An 18010-nucleotide genomic window follows, 5' to 3' on the forward strand; every position below is an offset into this window, starting at 1 on the left:
GTAGACATATCATTCTTGAACTGCATTTCAGTAGCTGCTATACTCGCTCTGACTAGCAATGCCACTCCCCCACCTCTTTTTCCACTCTCCCTATTTCTTTTCAAGCATCTAAATCCCGGAACTTCCAACAACCATTCCTCTCCCTGAGTTAACCAAGTTTCTGTAATGGCCACAACATCGTAGTTCCAAGCACCAACCCATGCTCTAAGTTCATCCGCTTTATTTCTGATACTTCTAGCATTGAAGTATACACACCTCAAACCATCTCGTTGTCCGCAATTGCGCTCCATCGACCGCATTTCTTTATAAACCACCTCACTTCCTGTTGGGTCTGTCGGAAGGCCGAACACCTCATCCTCTGAATTATAAATTCAGTTCCTCACCCCCTGCCAAACTAGTTTAAACCATCCCATTCAGCTCGAGCAAACTTCCCTCCTAGGATATTTGTGCCCTTCCGGTTCAGGTGCAACCCGTCCTTACTGTACAGGTCCCACCTTCCCCAGAATGTGCTCCAATTATCCACATAATGGAAGCCCTCCCTCCTACACCAGCCCTGTAGCCACGTGTTTAGCTGCACTCTCTCCCTATTTCTTACCTCGTTATCACGTGGCACTGGTAGTAATCCAGAGATAACTACCCTGTTTGTCCTGGACTTCAGCTTCCAACCTAACTCCCTGTACTCGTTTTTCACATTCTCAGTCCTTTTTCTACCTATGTCATTGTTACTGATGTGTACCATGACTGCTGGTTGCTCACCCTCCCCCTTAAGGATCTTGAAGACACGATCCAAGACATCACAGACCCTGGCACCCGGGAGGCAACATACCATCCTTTCATCTCGTTCGCGTCCACAGAACCGCCTGTCTGTGCCACTTACTATTGAGTCCCCACTACAATTGCTCTCCTATTCTCCCCCCTTCCCTTCTTTGCCACAGGGTCAGGCTCAGTGCCAGAGACCCGTCCGCTATGGCCTTCCCCTGGTAGGTCATCCCCCCGAACAGTATCCAAAATGGTATACTTATTATTGAGGGGAACTGCCACAGGGGATCCCTGCACTGTCTGCCTATTTCCTTTCCCCTTCCTGACAGTTACCCAGCTACCTTTTTCCTGTATCTTGGGTGTGACCACCTCCTTATAACTCCTCTCTGTCACCCCCTCAGCCTCCCGAATGATCTGGAGTTCATCCAGCTCCAGCTCCCTAACGCGGTTTTTGAGGAGCTGGAGTTGGGCGCACTTCTCGCAGGTGAAGTCAGAGGGGACACCAGCAGTGACCCTTACCTCCCACATCCTGCAAGAGGAGCATGCAACTGCCCTAGCTTCCACTCCCTCTACTCTAGATTTCCAGAAGAAGAATAAAAAAAAGCCTTACCTTACCGAACCTCCACATGTGTAGTGTTTCGGGTTTAGCCAATGCCCGAATTTATCTGTTTCTTCCTGGCTCACGTTCCCTCCACACACCCGCCGCTGAAAACAAGAGGGCCGCTTGCTGCACGAGGTAAGTTTTTTATACAGGGAGAAACAAAAACTGCCTTACCTTCCCGTCGGCACCCTGGCTTGCGCTGCTGCCACTGAAAACAAGAGTTCTTCAAAACTGTCCTCTCCATGAAGAAACAGTAGCACCAACTATATCTTTGTTATTTTCACCTTCTGGATCTACCCTGTCCTGTCCCATTGTGCTCATTAACCTTTAATAGCCATCTTGGAGTAATTGGATATTGATCTATCCTTTTACGCGTACTGATCAGGTTCAATCTACCAAAATATTTGGCTTCCAAAACTGTTTTGTTTTCTACAGAAACTGGGAGCTTTGCTTTAGCTTCTGTTTCCCTATCCAGTTGTCCTGTTCAATTTGAGTCAGCCTCAAAAAATACAAACTTTAAAAGTATAGATTCCCTTAAAATTGGGAGAAAAATTTCAACTAGATGATAATTTGGTTTGCACATCTGAAAACTAAGTGCTTCAGTAGTATGCATCTAATTGGCAGTCTACACCAGTAAATTAAAGTGAACTGTAATAATTCACTGGGAGCTAAATTCGACAGGGTTCAGCTGATTATTATTCATGAGCTTCAACATTATCTTTAACTCTGTACAGACCCATATATTCAGAGTCATCCTTTCTTACATTACCAATATGTGCAAGAGAAACATTATAGTGTATTTAATGAAGACAAATGGAGTCTTGCTGTCAACTGAAGACCACACAAAAGACTGGTATCACCTGTTTTCTGCAATGTGTGTTGCATTTTGATCTAAGCACAGGCGGGTGATGGCGGCAAGGGCATCGGGGGGTGGGGTGGGGGCAGAAGTGAGTGTCACAGGGAACTGTGGGCAGCATTAAGAGTAACCAGCTGGATCTTAGTGGGTTTTCCTTCTCCACACCAATTAGACAATGGGTGCCTACGAATCAGGAACCCCTTCCAGAAGCCTGTCAGCAAATATACGAGGTTTGATGCAAATTAAGGGCCTCAGTCGGTGCACTAACAAGAAGGCCTCCACAAGCCTCCTGTCACAGACATAATTTGGGCAATCGCAGGAAAACATTGGAGTCCCCACCTGCTAGCCTTACACCTGATCAAACACTCCCCTCTGACATGGGGGAAGAGCATTAAATTACACCCAATGTCTGTGAATTTTTCCATTGAATATGACAAATTATTTGTTCCTCTTCCCTAAAAGCTAAGGTTTATCGAGAGGTTCTGGAAATTCTTTGAGTACCTTTTTTGACAAACATTCTTACTAAACTGTATGTTAAGTCAGCAAGAAAATAAATTCCAGATTACTACTGTGTTACATTCAGTGCAAGCAAGTTATCTGGACGTAACTTTCTAATGACCCATTCTATATTAAATATGTAAAGATTCTATGCCTATCAATTTCACATTAACTGTGCAGCTGGTTTGCTATGTATCGGATACATAAAATAGAATGAAATTATCATAAAAGCAAGCTGTTACTCACATTAAAAAAAGAAGCCTCTGACTAACATTTTCATAATAAGTAGCAGAGTCTAGATTTAATGATTCAATTGAGAGAGAATATTCATGATATAAGGAGGAACACGAATAAGTAAAATTCACTTTGACAGTGTTAATTTCAGAACAGAACCACAAAGTAACTGATTCAAGATCAGTCTGTAAAGTACCATCTACATATACTGATGAATAGCTCTTATCAATTATTTAACTGGAAATGGCACATAAGAAAGAGGGCTGCACAGTAAATAAATCTTAGGCATGGTACAGAGTGGTCATGATAACAAGCAGTGAGTAACTCACTTGACTGCCCAAAGCCTGTCCACTATCTTCAATGCACAAGTCAGGAGTATGATGGAATACTCCCATTGGTTTTGATGACTGCAGCTCCAATGCCCTCAAGGAGCTTGACCCCATCCAGGAGAAAGCAGTCCTCTTGATTGTTTGTGGATGTGGTGCCATTTACTCTCCCCACTACTGATGTTCAGTAGCAGCAGTGTGTATCTTCTACAAGACACACTGCAGAAATTCGCCAAGGCTCCTTAGACAGCACCTTCCAAATCCAGGACCACTATCATCCAGAAGGACAAGGGCACACCACCACCTGCAAGTTCCCCTCCAAGCCACTCACTGTCCTGACGTGGAAACATATTGCTATTCCTTCGATGTCATTAGGTTAAAATCCTGGAACTTTCTACCTAATGACATTGTGGGTCAACCTACAGCAAATGGACTGCAACAGTTTGATTAGCTCACCACCAACTTCTCAGGAGCAACTAGGGATAGGCAATAAATATTGGCCCATCAGTGATGCCCACATCCCACAAAATGAATAACAAAACAGGAAGTGATTAACAGAAGGGACCACTGCATTGTTCAAGCACAAACTATCTAAATATTGGAAATGGAAAAAAATGGAAGGCTATGTAGAATTCATAACATGAATTGCACATTAAATGGCAGATGCAAGCAAGTCAGATCCTACCTATCTTTAAGCAGCCCAGTCAAAATTCAGATTAAGTCACAAAGCTTTTTTTTAAATTCAGCCTTCCTCATGATGGAGTTTAGCTCAGCTCTTCTCTACTGAAGACCAAACTTAATTTTTGACAAAAGCTGCTGCAACTCAGAATGCCTCAATTTCTACTCACCTGAATTGCTCAATCGCTTCTCCTCATCATTAATGTGGATCTTATTGTACCACTTTTAACTTCCCACATACTGACCTAGTTGTGCCTGCATGCAGTAAGGCCTGGACACCATTCAGGATGGAGCTAATAAGTTTAAAGAACTTATTAAGTGCCACACAGTGAGTATCTCCAGCAAGAGAGAATCTAGCCATCTCCTCATAATTGTCAATGGAATTACCATTGTTGAATCACTCACTATCAACAACTGCAGGTTATCCCTGTTTAGAAATCTAACTCAACCAACTTCTGGTTACAAGAGAAGGTCAGAGACTGGGAATTTCAGAACAAGAAATTCAGCTCCTGACTCAAAGTCTGACCACCATCTACAAGCAGTGTAACTGAATACTCTCCACCATCCCAAGCAAAACAGCCTGCCTGACAGCACCTAATTTATCACCTTAAACAGATATTGACATTCCCTGCAATGACAAGTGTACAGTGGCAGCAGCATGTACTGTCGACACAGGACATCACAGTGACTTGTCAAGGCAACAACAAATCTGTGACCATCAGGAACATGGGTTGACAATTCTTTCCAATTGAACAGCTTTTTAAAGAATATTTTAAAGAAAATATTATATTAAAGAAAACAAAAACTATTGGGAGTCACAAGCCAGAAAAATGTAATTCCTACACCAAATACTTGACAATTTGTTAAGCTTGCCCAATAAAAATGCACAATTTTCGTATCCAATTAAAATATACCTATTGAACCTCTGTATCAGTAGCAAAAAAAAAGTGAAAGTGGAATAGATAGAATTTTGAATTATCATTTTTAAATTCAGAAACTGTAATCTTGTAAGTGAGGCCCATGCTGAGATGATTAATTAATTACCAGGTCTTAACTCCACAGTCTCGTGTTCAGTTTTGACCAATAGGATAGCATTGTTGTGAAAAGAACAATGTTCGGTTTTGCTTGATCATTCTCCAGTACAGCAAGTTGTCTTCTACCCTAATAAAATTTGTTCTGTACAATAAAAGATTATTTACTACTGCAAAACCACTTCCAATTAGATTTCCGCTGTGTTGCTAAACAAATCAAAGTGTCTGATATTAGTACTTGCTTTTGATCCAAACACACTGTTGCACTTCTGGCTGATGTCACAACTAAAGATAAAGTTGTAACAATTTTAAATAACTGAAATTAGTTGATGCATCTCCATTTGAGTCAGAAAACCAGAAAACAGCATTATTTGTCAAGTTAGAGATGAAAAATATGAAATCTCTAGACAGAATAAGCATATTATCTCTAGAATTTGCAGACAGATGTTTTCAGCTCATCATTAAATATACATATATGTTTCAATGAAACAAGTGTAAATGTCATATTAAATATAATACAAAGGGCAAACTCATTTAATAATACTGCACAATTATGCAACCTACAACGTCTGTGGGCCCATTTTGAGCTCGCATCAGGTCTCATTTCTGCATGCTGCTAGAACACATGAATCATAAAAAGGTTACAGCACAAAGAAGACCATCTGATCCACCATGTCAATGTCAGCCCTCACAGAACAACTTTGCTAGTTCCATCCTTCTCCTTTATCCCATCCTCCTGCAAATTTTAAGATAATTAAACAATTCCTTTTTGAAAGCCACAATTGAATCTGCCTTCATTATGCTTCACCAGATAATACATTCCAGATTCTAAGTAATTTGTTTGCAAATATGTTCTTGTACATCTTTATCATTAATTATGGCCTACAGAATACACCCGTGTAATCGTATCTCTATTATCTCTTAGCTCTAACCAATTAGACCCTGCCATTGGCTCCTCTCTGATTCTCTTCCTCTTGCACTCTATTACTCTCCTTATTCAATACTTCAATCTATCCAATTTTCCTTTATCTTACCCAAGCACCTTGTATTCTGAAAAAATTAGTACCCAGTTCTGCCCTTTCTTTCAAGCCAGGTGTCAGCTATTGTCATATCTTCATCATTGCCTATAGCTCACCAAACCTTACTGATTATACTGCATTCACGTATATGTGCTATATACCTAACTTAGACATGATTGCATTCCCTATTTCTCAGATCCCTATCTAACATCATACTTTTTTTTGTGAACCCTAGTGCTATCTGTCTTTTCCAATTCTTTGTGCATCTTGTTTTCCCTCTGAAATGTTACACCCTGGTTGCAACCTTCTGCCAACTTAGTTTAAGCCGTCTCCAACAGAACTTGCAAACTGACTGCAAGGAAACTGGTGCCTGGCCTATATGGCTCCAGTTGCCCACACCTGAAAAGTTAGAGTTTATTACCAGCACAAAAGACAACGAAAGAAAGAACTTGCTTTGATAAATTGCCTATCACAATGTCAAGAAGCATTTCTGACGTGTTGAAGTATTTTGAACATCGAAAACTCATTGTTTGGCACAGAAGGTCCCAAAAATGACACCAAGATTTGTCTTAGTCACATTTGTTAACCCTGTATTTTTAAAAACAATATATGCCATACAGTCTATTGTTCTACTTGAGAGGAAAGATGCAGCTTCGGTTCAACGCCTCATCCAAAAGATATTGCATTCTGACAGAACAGCATTCTCCGAGTACTATACTGGAGTTTTAACCTTGGTTTTGACCCTAGGAATGGAAAGAACACTTCTGACTTGGAGGTGAGACTGCTCCAAATAAGTAATGCACTGTCCCCAATAACATCATAAACAAGTTGATATGCGAAGTCACTGACAGCAAAGAATGCAACTTGTATGCCTGACTGCGGTAGTGTACTGGAAATCGAGCATGTTATTCCTTGAGTCATCACAAAAGTTTACAATTCTATCAAAGTACACAAAGACCCCAGTATACCTGTCAGATTGGCACAGGCTGCAAGATACAGACCAGGTTTCTGTATTGTATAAGAACTGCTATTTATCACAAATAAATACTTTCTGGCTACAGACAAACAACTATAAACTGTTGAAATATAACTCTAGTGGTAGGGTTCTTGTGGCACAGTGGTAGTGTCCCCAACTCTAAGCCAGAAGGCCTAGTTCAAGTCCCATCTGCTCCTAAGGTCTGTCACAACACCACTGGCCAGGTTGATTAAAAATATCAATATCTTTACTAATTACAAATCTAACCCCCTTCTAAAAACCCCATACCATACGCACAGAAATAAATATATAGGTATTATAGGTGGGGGGGGGGTAATGAAAAAACTGGCGAATCACTTCAATGGCCGAGTTCACTAAAGTGATCCTTCCACATGGCAGGATTTTCTGTTCTTCCAACTCTTTTCGCCAGGTTCCTTTCACTTCTGCACAGGAGTCTTAGGCAATTGGTATATTAACTACAAAGCTTTTTAGTTGCTGGTTAAAGGCCACAGCTCGCAGCAACTAGTGACAGAATACAGATTTTTCAGGTTTTAGATATTTTACTGGAGAAAAAGCCACACCACCTACCCCTTGCAATAGTCCAAAGATTTCTGCCGGTATTGGGCACACCTACAGCTGGTTCCTGGGTTGCTAAACAATCAGATAGTTGTTGTCAGGCTGATGGCCTGTGTTATACGCAACTCTATAAACTAATCAGCAGCCTGTTGATAGCTGTATTTTACTTCAAACGTACCGCCCCTAATACTGGCCTGTCCACAGTCTCCCCATTGCTTGAATAAAACAGCAGTGCCAGCATGAGTTTCAGCAACTTGACAGTAAAAGTGCAGCAATTCCTTCGATAATTCTTGATTGTAAAACTGTTCTTTTCCCAAAATCAAAAATACAGAAAAATAAAATGATGTGATATTTACAGAAGTCAGAAGCTGTCACGGATTAGGATGGCCAATCAGCCAATATTGGCTCGTGTGCCCAGACTCCCTAAAGTTCCCTTGTCAGCATCCAATTTTCTATGGCAGTGTTTATGCTCCGTACAAGCTCTTTTTCAACTCTTCTTCATTGAATCTTATTACTCTAGCTTTTTATTAATTGCCATCTCATGTACCTATCTACCTTTTCCTGAAATGCATTTTTACATTTGCCTCAAATACTCCTTATAGAATATTCCACGTGCTTTGTGTTACAAACATTTTTTTTTCTTGAATTCGCTGCAGGATTTATCATCTTATAATTCTGGTCTCATATTTTGACATTCCTACAATACATCTATATTGCTATCCTATGGAACACTTCCATTATTTTGAAGATCTCTATCAGGTCATCCCTCACCTTTCTCTTGTAGAAACATAAACCCCTCACCACCCTGCCCTCCACCTATCCTTAGCCAGTGTTTACTGCCTGCCTATCCATAATTTCTTGCAGTTGGTTAGCTCGCCGAGCTGTTTCGTTGTTCCGCAGACGTTTCATTACCCTGCTGGGTAACAACATCAGTGAAGTTTCTGATGAAGCGCTGTTGTGTTTCCCGCCTGTTATTTAAACTCTGGTGTCCATTGAGCTGGGTTTTCCTTTGCAGTGGAGTGTAGATATAGGGTCTAGATCTACGTGTTTGTTGATGGCCTTCTTAGTGGAGAAACAGGCCTCTAGAAATTCCCGTGCTTGTCTCTGCTTGGCCTGTCCCAGGATCCTGGTGTTGTCCCAATCAAACTGGTGGTTTTCCTTATCCATGTGGATGGAGATGAGTGAGTATTGGTCGTGTCTAGTTGATGTTCGTGTACTCTTGTGGCTAATTTTCTTTCTGTCTGTCCAATGTAATGTTTGTCACAGTCTTTGCAGGGGATCTTGTATATTACGTTGGTCCTGTCCATAGTGGGTAATGGGTCTTTGGTTCGGGTTAGTAGTTGGCGTAGGGTTGATGTGGGTTTGTGTGCTACTCTAATGCCCAGTGGTCGTCGGAGTCTTGTGGTCAGTTCCGATGTGCTCTTGATGTAAGGTAGCGTGATAAAGTGTGTTGGGACGTGTAGTATCTTCCTGGTGTCGCTCATGTAATAGGCATCTTCTGACCCAGTTTTGCGGGTATCCATTGTTCTTGAATACTTGTAGGAGGTACTCCTCTTCTTTTTGGCGTAGTTGTGTGTTGCTGTAGTGTGTTGTTGCCTGTTTAAATAGAGTTTTCATGCAACTTTGTTTGTGGGTGTTAGGGTGGTTGCTGTTGAAATTCAGTACTTGGTCAGTGTGTGTGGCTTTCCTGTGTACTTTTGTTAGGAATTCCCTGTTGGTCCTGTGTTCCAGGAATTTCTTTGAACTGAGTGGCTTGCTAGGTAGGCCATTTCATCAGGTACCAAAGAGTCAACTGCATAATGGGGAGTCTTGAAACACATGTAGGCCAGACCAGGTAAGGATAGGTAAGGATCTTCCGTAAAAGATATTAGTCAGCCAGATGGGTTTTTAGAACAATTGGCAATAGTTGCCATTAGACTTTTAATTTCACCATCTGCCATGGTGGCATTCAAACCTATTGTCCTCTATCCATGTTAAATTACTACCTCCAACACCATAGGCTCTTACTGAGCAGCCTAATGCATGGTACCTTATCAAATGTCTTTCGAAAATCCAAACACATTTTGTGTACTGCCTCCCTTTTAGTTAACCTGCTTGTTACCTCCTCAAAGAATTCTAGCAAATCTATCAGGCATGATTTCCCCTTCATGAAGCAAGGCTGACTCTGCTTAATTGTATTATGAATTTCTAAATGCTCTGTTATTACATTCTTTATTATAGACTATACGGTAAATGGAAAAGTCCTGGGGAAAATTGATGCACAGAGAGATCTGGGTGTTCAGGTCCATTGTACCCTGAAGGTGGCAACGCAGGTCGAAAGAGTGGTCAAGAAGGCATATGGCATGCTTTCATTCATCGGACGGGGTATTGAGTACAAGAGTTGGCAGGTCATGTTACAGTTGTATAGGACTTTGGTTCGACCACATTTGGAATGCTGCGTACAGTTCTGGTCGCCACATTACCAAAAGGACGTGGATGCTTTGGAGAGGGTGCAGAGGAGGTTCACCAGGATATTGCCTGGTATGGAGGGCGCTAGCTATGAAGAGAGGTTGAGTAGATTAGGATTATTTACGTTAGAAAGACGGAGGTTGAGGGGGGAGCTGATTGAGGTCTACAAAATCATGAGAGGTATAGACAAGGTGGATAACAAGAAGCTTTTCCCGAGAGTGGGGGACTCGATTACTAGGGGTCACAATTTCAAGGTGAGAGGGGTAAAGTTTAAGGGAGATATGTGTGGAAAGTTCTTTACGCAGAGGGTAGTGGGTGCCTGGAACGCGTTGCCAGCGGAGGTGGTAGAGGCGGGCACGATAGCGTCAGTTAAGATGTATCTAGACAGATACATGAATGGGCAGGGAGCAGAGGGATACAGATCCTTGGAAAATAGATGACAGGTTTAGATAGGGGATCTGGATCGGCGCAGGCTTGGAGGGCCGAAGGGCCTATTCCTGTGCTGTAATTTTCTTTGTTCTTTGTTCCAACACTTTCCCAATAATATACATTATCACACTGAAAATCTGGTCTAACAGCGTCGTGGGATCTTTAGGAGCACAAGGCAATAAAAATTATGGGATTTGTGAATGTTACAAAGACAGAGAATGGCAAGGCCATGATGACTTTTGAAAATATGGATGACAGCATGAACAGAGTAGATGTAAATAGAGTGATCACAGGAGTGATAGAAGTTGGATTCAGACAACAGGATTTTGGAAGAGCTTAAGTTTATGGAGGGTGGAAGAGAGGAGGCTGGCCAAGATGATGTTGGAATAGTAAAGTCTAGAGGTAACAAAAATAGGAGTTTCAGCTGAAGATGAGCTGACAGTGTTGGCATTATTACTATGGCAACACTGGACAAATTACGGTGATGGTGGGATAATCATTTCACCAAGATTGCAGATGGTCAAGTTTGATTTCAGATAGTTGCCAGGGAGAGTGATTGTGTCAATGGCAAGGGATGGTAAAGCTTCTAAATATTTACTTGGAAGAAATTTCTGCTCATCCAGTACGTCTCTAAATTACCATCCAAGTCTATCCCTAGCAAATCACAGAGGTGATGCACTGTCGTCTTGACAACATGGTCCATTCAACAGCAGTTAGGAATGGGCAACAAAGTTAGCTTTGCCAGAAAAGCTCATAATCACAGGAGTATAGTCAAAACACCTGACAGCTTACAGACAGTGATGATGAAGCAGAGATGGATGTCATCAACATAGATGTTAAAGTCTTACCAAATGCACAGATTCGCTGTTTGGGAGCGGTGGGAGGCTTGCCCAGCGCTCATTTTCCAATTCCTCCATTACTTGATTCATGGCACTTTTCAACCATGTATCCACAGCAACCCCAATCTGTCTCAGTAACTCCAGTCGTGCTTCAGCCTTTAGCTTAACAGTCTGAAAATAAAATATTTTGGAATTTATTACTGAAGTCTGGAAATTGAACCAAGGAAATGCTGTACAATTATGATATGTGGTAAGATGGGGCTGGAATCGGTTGTAAGAGATACCATAGAGGCAGGGTAGGTGATTCATAAGATGAATTTGGTAACATATTGCTCGCAAATCTGTTCAGACTCATAGCAAAAAGAACTCAAAATTCAATGCAAATCACACTCAGCCAAAGAGACTTAAGATTCCGTAACCTGACATTTTGTAAAAAGAAAAACTTTCACATAAGAAACCAATAGCCACATGTATTTGTTTTAAATGCAAATTTCAAAAATGATAAAAACACAAAGAACTGTGGATGCTGGAAATCAGAAACAAGAACAGAAATTGCTGGAAAATCTCAGCAGGTCTGGCAGCATCTGTGCAAAGAGATTAGAATTTATGTTTCGGGTCCAGTAACCTTTCTTCAGAACTTATACTAATTAGTGTAATTTCAAAGATGATACTAACGTAATATTCATCATGTAATTCCATCACAAAGAAAGTCTGAGTCCTTTTTAATTTGCCATCCTAGGATATACAGAATCCTGTACTTAATCAAATAGTTTCTTAGAACCACTCTGTGGAACTACCTCGGGATTAATGCATTTTTAGATCTGGGTTGAGTATGAAACAGGGCTAATAAATCATATAATAGTAAAAAAGTGTTCTAGGAAAAATAATAATACAAGCATACACCATATAAATTTGAGAACTACATACTATAGTCCAGACAAGCAATTTTAATGTGAACATGCTCAATTACACATATAGAGTACAACTATCTCAGGTAGATTGGGTAAAAGACATGGTGGGAAATAAATAAATAGTGGGAAAAACAAATTAAATGTCAGAGACAGAGGGTAACATAGGCATTTGTAAAAAGAGAGGAACTTAAAGAAATTGATATTCGGAGAGGAACTGTATTAAAGGAAGCCTAAAGGTCTAAAAAATTGACAAATTGATCGTGAAATACAAGTAATGTCACTGGTCTAATAATAGAGGCCTAGACTAATGCTGTGGAAAGCAAAGTTCAGATCATACCACAGCAGCCACTGGAATTTAAACACAATTAATAAATCTGGAATATATAGCCAGTCTTGACAATGGTGACCACGACAATCATCCTTGATTGTTATTTGCAGAAGACATTTGATAAGGTGCCGCAACAAAGGTTACTGCTTACAGTATAGGAGGTAACATACTAGCCTGGTTCAAGAATGACCCGGCTGGCACAAATGGGATTGTATGCATAAATGGGTAGGCAGGATGTAACAAATGAAATCCTGCAACCTTATGTCTTCAACATAACATGCTTTTCACGGTTAGTAGGAACTGCAGGTGCTGCAGAATCTTAGATAACAAGTTGTAGAGCTGGATGAACACAGCAGGCCAAGCAGCATCATAGGAACAGGAAGGCTGACGTTTCGTTTTCTGATGAAGGGTCTAGGCCCGAAACATCAGCCTTCCTGCTGTGTTCATCCAGCTCTACATCTTGTTATCTCAGATTCTCCAGCATCTGCAGTTCCTACTAACCGTGAAAAGCATGTTGTGTTGAAGACATAAGGTTGCAGTTGGATATAGATAAAGTGAGTGGGTAAAAATCTGGCAGATAGAGTTTAATGTGGGAAAATGGGAAGTTGTTCACTTCGGTTGGAGAAGTAGAAAAGCAGAATATTACTTAAATGGAGAATTCCTGCAGAATTCTGAGAAGCAGAGGAATTTAGGAGCTCTGGTGCATGAATCACAAAAGGTTAGTATGCAGGTACATGTAATTGACAAGGCTAGTAGAATGCTACCCTTTATTGCGGGAGGGATGAAACATTAAAAGAAAGGACATCAGGTTTGAGTTATACATTGCACTTGAGAGACCACATTGCAAAATACTCAATGCTATTTTGGCCTCCATTTTTAAGGAACGATGGAAATGTATTAGAGGAGATCATGAGCAAGTTGTCATGAGGGTAACTTGGACTAGGTGGGCTTGTTTCCATTGGAGTTTAAAAGACTGTGAGGTGATTTGATTGATGTGTATAAGATCCTGAATGATCCTGACAAGGTGAATATGGAAAGGATGTTTCCTCTTGTGTGTCAATCCAGGACCAGGACACACTGTTTTAAAATTGAAGGTTACCTTTTCGGGACAAAGATGAGTTTTTTTTTCTTTTTGAGGGTTGTGAGACGTTGGGACTCTTGACCTCAGAAGGTGCTGGAAATGGGGTAATTCAATATTTAAAAGATTGAAATGGATAGATTTCAGTTAGACAGGGAATCAATGGTTAAAGAGTTTAGACAGGAGCATAGAAATTGAAACAGAAACAGATCAACCATGGTCTTACTGAAACATGGTGTAGGCTTGAGGGGTTGAATGGTCTACTTCTGTTTCTATTTTGCACATTTGTAAGTAATTCCTTTGTATTAGATTGCCTATACCCTCATTAGCTGCAGAGATAGTGGATGTGCTAGCTAACTTTTCCCCCCCAAATTTCTCCAGAATCTAGCACAGTCCCAGAAAATTGGAAGCCAGCAAATGAAACACCACTATTTAAGAAAGCAAACAGGAAGAAAACCAGGAATATTAAATTAGTTAGTCTGACATCAGTCATCAAGTAAATACAAGATCTACTCCTAAGGAAATCTTAACAATGCACTTGGGAAATCATTGTATGATCAGACAATGGCCATGATTTAACAAAAGGGAAATTATGCTTGACAAATTTATTAGTATTTTAGGGTACAACTATTAGGGTGGATAAAGACGAGCCATGTGATGCTGCTTATTTGAATTTGACAAGGTGTCACAAGATATTCAAGGTATTGTAGGTGGGGGTGAGTATATTACCATGGATTAGGTAATGGACAATGCGAACATGGGGATAAGTGAGACATTTTCAAGTTGGCAGGACATAACTAACAGATTGCTATAAGCATTAGTGTCAGGGTCCAGCTATTTACAATCTGTACTACTGATTCAGACAAATAGAGCAATAATATATTCGAATAAAAGTAAATTACATGCATTCATGCAGATGTCGGAAATCTGAAACAAATACAGAAGACGCTCAGAAACCAAGCAGGTTTGGCAGCATCTGTGGAGAAACTGAGTTAATGTTTTCAGTTTGGTGCAACTCTTCTTTAGAACTGCTTCGTTATTCAATCATTCATTCATGGGGGTTTACTGACTGGGCCCGCATTTATTGCCCATCCCTAATTACCCAGAAGATGGTGGTGAGTTACCTTCTTGAGCTGCTGCAGTCCATTTGGTGTAAGTGGAATCATAGAATCCTTACAGTGTGGAAGTAGGCCCTTCCACCTCTCCAAAGAGCATCCCACCCTGACCCATTCCCCCTACCCTGTCCCTGTAACCCCGCATTACCCATGGCTAATCCACCTAGCCTGCACATCTTTGGACAGAGAGAGGAAACTAGAACAGCTGGAGGAAACCCACACAGACACGGGGAGAACGTGCAAACTCTACTCAGACAGGCACCCAAGGCTGGAATTGAACCCAGGTTCCTGGCACAGTGAGGTAGCAGTGCTAACCATTGAACCACCGTGCCACCCCTTTCTGAAGAAGAGTCACACCAGACTCAAATATTAACTCTTTCTCTCTCCATGGTTGCAGCCAGACTTGCTGGGTTTCTCCAGCAGTTTCGGTGTTTGTTTGTAATAATGCATTCAAGTGTTCTGACGACACAAAGCTAGGTGGGAGTCCAAGCGGTGAAGAATACACAATAAAAGGGTGCAAAAATATAGTGACAGATTAAGTAAGTGAGGGTCAAATTGGCAATACAGTATAACAGAAAGTGTGAAGTTATTCACTCTGATCGCAAGAACAGAAAATGGAGGGGTTTTTTTTTTTGAAAAGAGCGTAAAACTTGATATTCCGTATACTTGTACAAGAAACACAAAGTCAGTACACAATTACAGCAATGCTAACTTTTCATACAAGAATTTCTTTTTTAAAAAAGGCAGGAAAGTGGGGTTAAGGACACAATTACAACAGCCACATTATTACATGGTGGAGCAGGCTTAACCAAATGACCCACTGTTGCAACTATTTTTTATGATCACGTTTACCTACGCATTATGATTGTGTTGCTGAAATTTCTTGCTTTCATCTGATAGAGAATTTAATGAATTATGCTTTAAAATTCGAGCTATTCTGTAGTTTTGTAGTGTCCACTTTGAATCCTTTCCTTTCTGCAGTGCTCTGTCTGGGGAAGGGTTTATCAATAACATCTATTCTAAACTTACATCTTTCTGGATTATAGTCCTTTCTTTTCTGCTTCCTAAAAGAACTCCATTCCTTTCTCCCAATTTCATTGCCTCCAACAGATTAGGTCCAGAACACACCACCCATAACAGCTGCTAAGATTTTGTCACTTTAGGATTCGCTTCCATCATTGTAGATGGGAGCCTTAATCATCAACCAACTGCAATACAATATCAAAGATATTTCAGTCTCTAACAATCTAGTTTCCTCTTCAAATTATTATAAAATATCTGCTTTCTTTTGCTGAATATTTCCTGCAAAACCGTTGTCTACTCTTTCTGGATGAGATGGTACTTTTTACGTATACCCTTCCAAGTAGAATGCTCATTTTTAGTTCACTCTGTGATCTGCTCTACGCTGATCAGATACAGTTAGGTTACCACTTTTAAAAATATTTCTGTTTGAACGTACAATCTCATACCGCCAGCCATGGGCGGCATTGTGTGTCATTGGTTAGCACTGCTGTCTCAAGGTGCCAGGGGCCTGGGTTCGATTCCACCCTTGAGTGACTGTATGGAATTTACTCATTCTCCCCATGTCTGTGTGGGTTTTCTCCAGGTGGTCCAGTTTCCTCCCACAGGCTGTAGATGTGGAGGTTAGGTGGATTGCCATGCTAAATGGCCCACATTATCCGGGGACATGCAAGCAAGTTGCATTACCATGAGAACTGCAGGGTCACAGGGATAGGGTAGGTACGTGAGTCTGGGTGGGATTCTCTTCAGATGTTGGCACGGACTTGATGGGTCAAATGGCCTGCTCCACACTGTAGGGATTTTATGAATGCTCAGCAGGAGATTGAAAGGCTGCATGGTGCTTCCTTTCTCAGTAGCAGGTGTCCTCCAAATCTGAACTAAAATCTGTATCTTCTTTTCATCGATGATGGGATATTTTTGATGCTGATATTTTTGGGAAGGATGGACTTGTGTTTAGGCTGGGGATCTTCTATGGTAAAACTTTGCCTGGAGATGGTCTGCACTTTTGGCGTAAATGTGCCTTTTCCTTCTTGGAGTTTGTTCTGCTTTTTTTTGTGCTTATACTCCGTCTGCTAGTACCCCTTCTCCTCAGCTACTCATGCATACTCAGTGTCTTCTATGTACTCTTAATTTATTTCTGTCATCATGTTTCCTATTATCTCATTATATGCCATTCCTATCATTTATCCATTCTGATTTCCATTTAAATATTTTATAGTTCTTCTCCTGCAATGAGTTCTTTCCTCTTCTCTAAATACATGTTGCAATCTACAATATACTCCAGGGGGTGTCTCTAGTAAGTAGTGTTTTCTGTTGATGCAGGAGATGTTCACTGACCTGCCAAGTGTTTATACAATTTTCAGTCTTTGTTTCAAATTCCCAGCATCAGCAGCTTTTCTTTTGCTTTTGCCTCATTCCTTTCCTTCTTCCCTGTTACAACATTCAGTGATCTAAAATCCAAGCTGGAGATCACAATCACTACCAAAGGATTCAGCTCATTTTGTTCCTAATCTACATTAATAACTTGGATGAAGCGACAGAATGCACTGTAGTTAACTTTGCTGAAAATAGCTAGCAATCAAGTTCCGAGGAAGATTATTAAAACACGTACGAAAGGGTTTAAGTAGATTAAGTGATTGGATAAACATTTTTGGTAGATCAAGCAGATAGAGAAGGTGGGACCTGTATAAACAGGACAGTCTGCACCAGAACCAGAATGGGTGGGTTTGCCAGTGCTTGGATTGACACAAGGAATTGTGATGTAGTTGCCATCACAGAGACATCGTTGAGGGAAGGACAGGACTAGCAACTCAACATTCCAGGGTATTGAAACTATAGGCAGGACAGCGGAGGGTATAAAAGAGAAATTGGTGTCACATTATTAATTCAGGAGTCAGTGACTGCAACAAGGAGGGTCAATAACAAAGGGTCTTCAAATGAGGCTTTGTGGATAGAGTTTGGAAATAAAAAGAGGGCAGTAACACTGCTGGGAGTGCATTATAGACCCCAAACAGTAAATGGGACAGATATGTAGACAATTCATTTAACTGTGTAAAAACAATAATTGGGCAATTATATTAGGGGATTTCATCTTCCCAAACTTTAATTGGAATAATCATAGTCTAAAAGATCTAGAAGGGACAGACTTCAGGAAATGTGTTCAGGAGTGTCTTTTATATCACTATGTAGAAGGTCCAATAAAGGATGGCACTGTGCTGGACCCAATTTTGGAGAATGAAGCCAGACAGGTATTCAAGGTGACAGTGGGACAGCATTTCAATGATAGC

At 40.8% G+C, this 18010-nt stretch overlaps 1 protein-coding gene across 7 annotated transcripts in view; it reads right to left on the minus strand.

Moving 5' to 3' along the window:
* The window catches only part of LOC109913291 (F-BAR and double SH3 domains protein 2), a 249340-nt gene that overhangs the window by 58920 nt on the left and 172410 nt on the right, over positions 1–18010 (minus strand). For all 7 annotated transcript variants that reach the window (XM_048597836.1, XM_048597835.1, XM_048597834.1 and 4 more), the window contains one exon: positions 11280–11441. In XM_048597836.1, coding sequence (XP_048453793.1) covers positions 11280–11441 — 162 coding nt within the window. The remainder of the gene's footprint in view (positions 1–11279; positions 11442–18010) is intronic.

Source organism: Rhincodon typus, chromosome 6 (genome assembly GCF_021869965.1).
Source record: "Rhincodon typus isolate 14 chromosome 6, sRhiTyp1.1, whole genome shotgun sequence".
NCBI classification, from domain to species: domain Eukaryota; kingdom Metazoa; phylum Chordata; class Chondrichthyes; order Orectolobiformes; family Rhincodontidae; genus Rhincodon; species Rhincodon typus.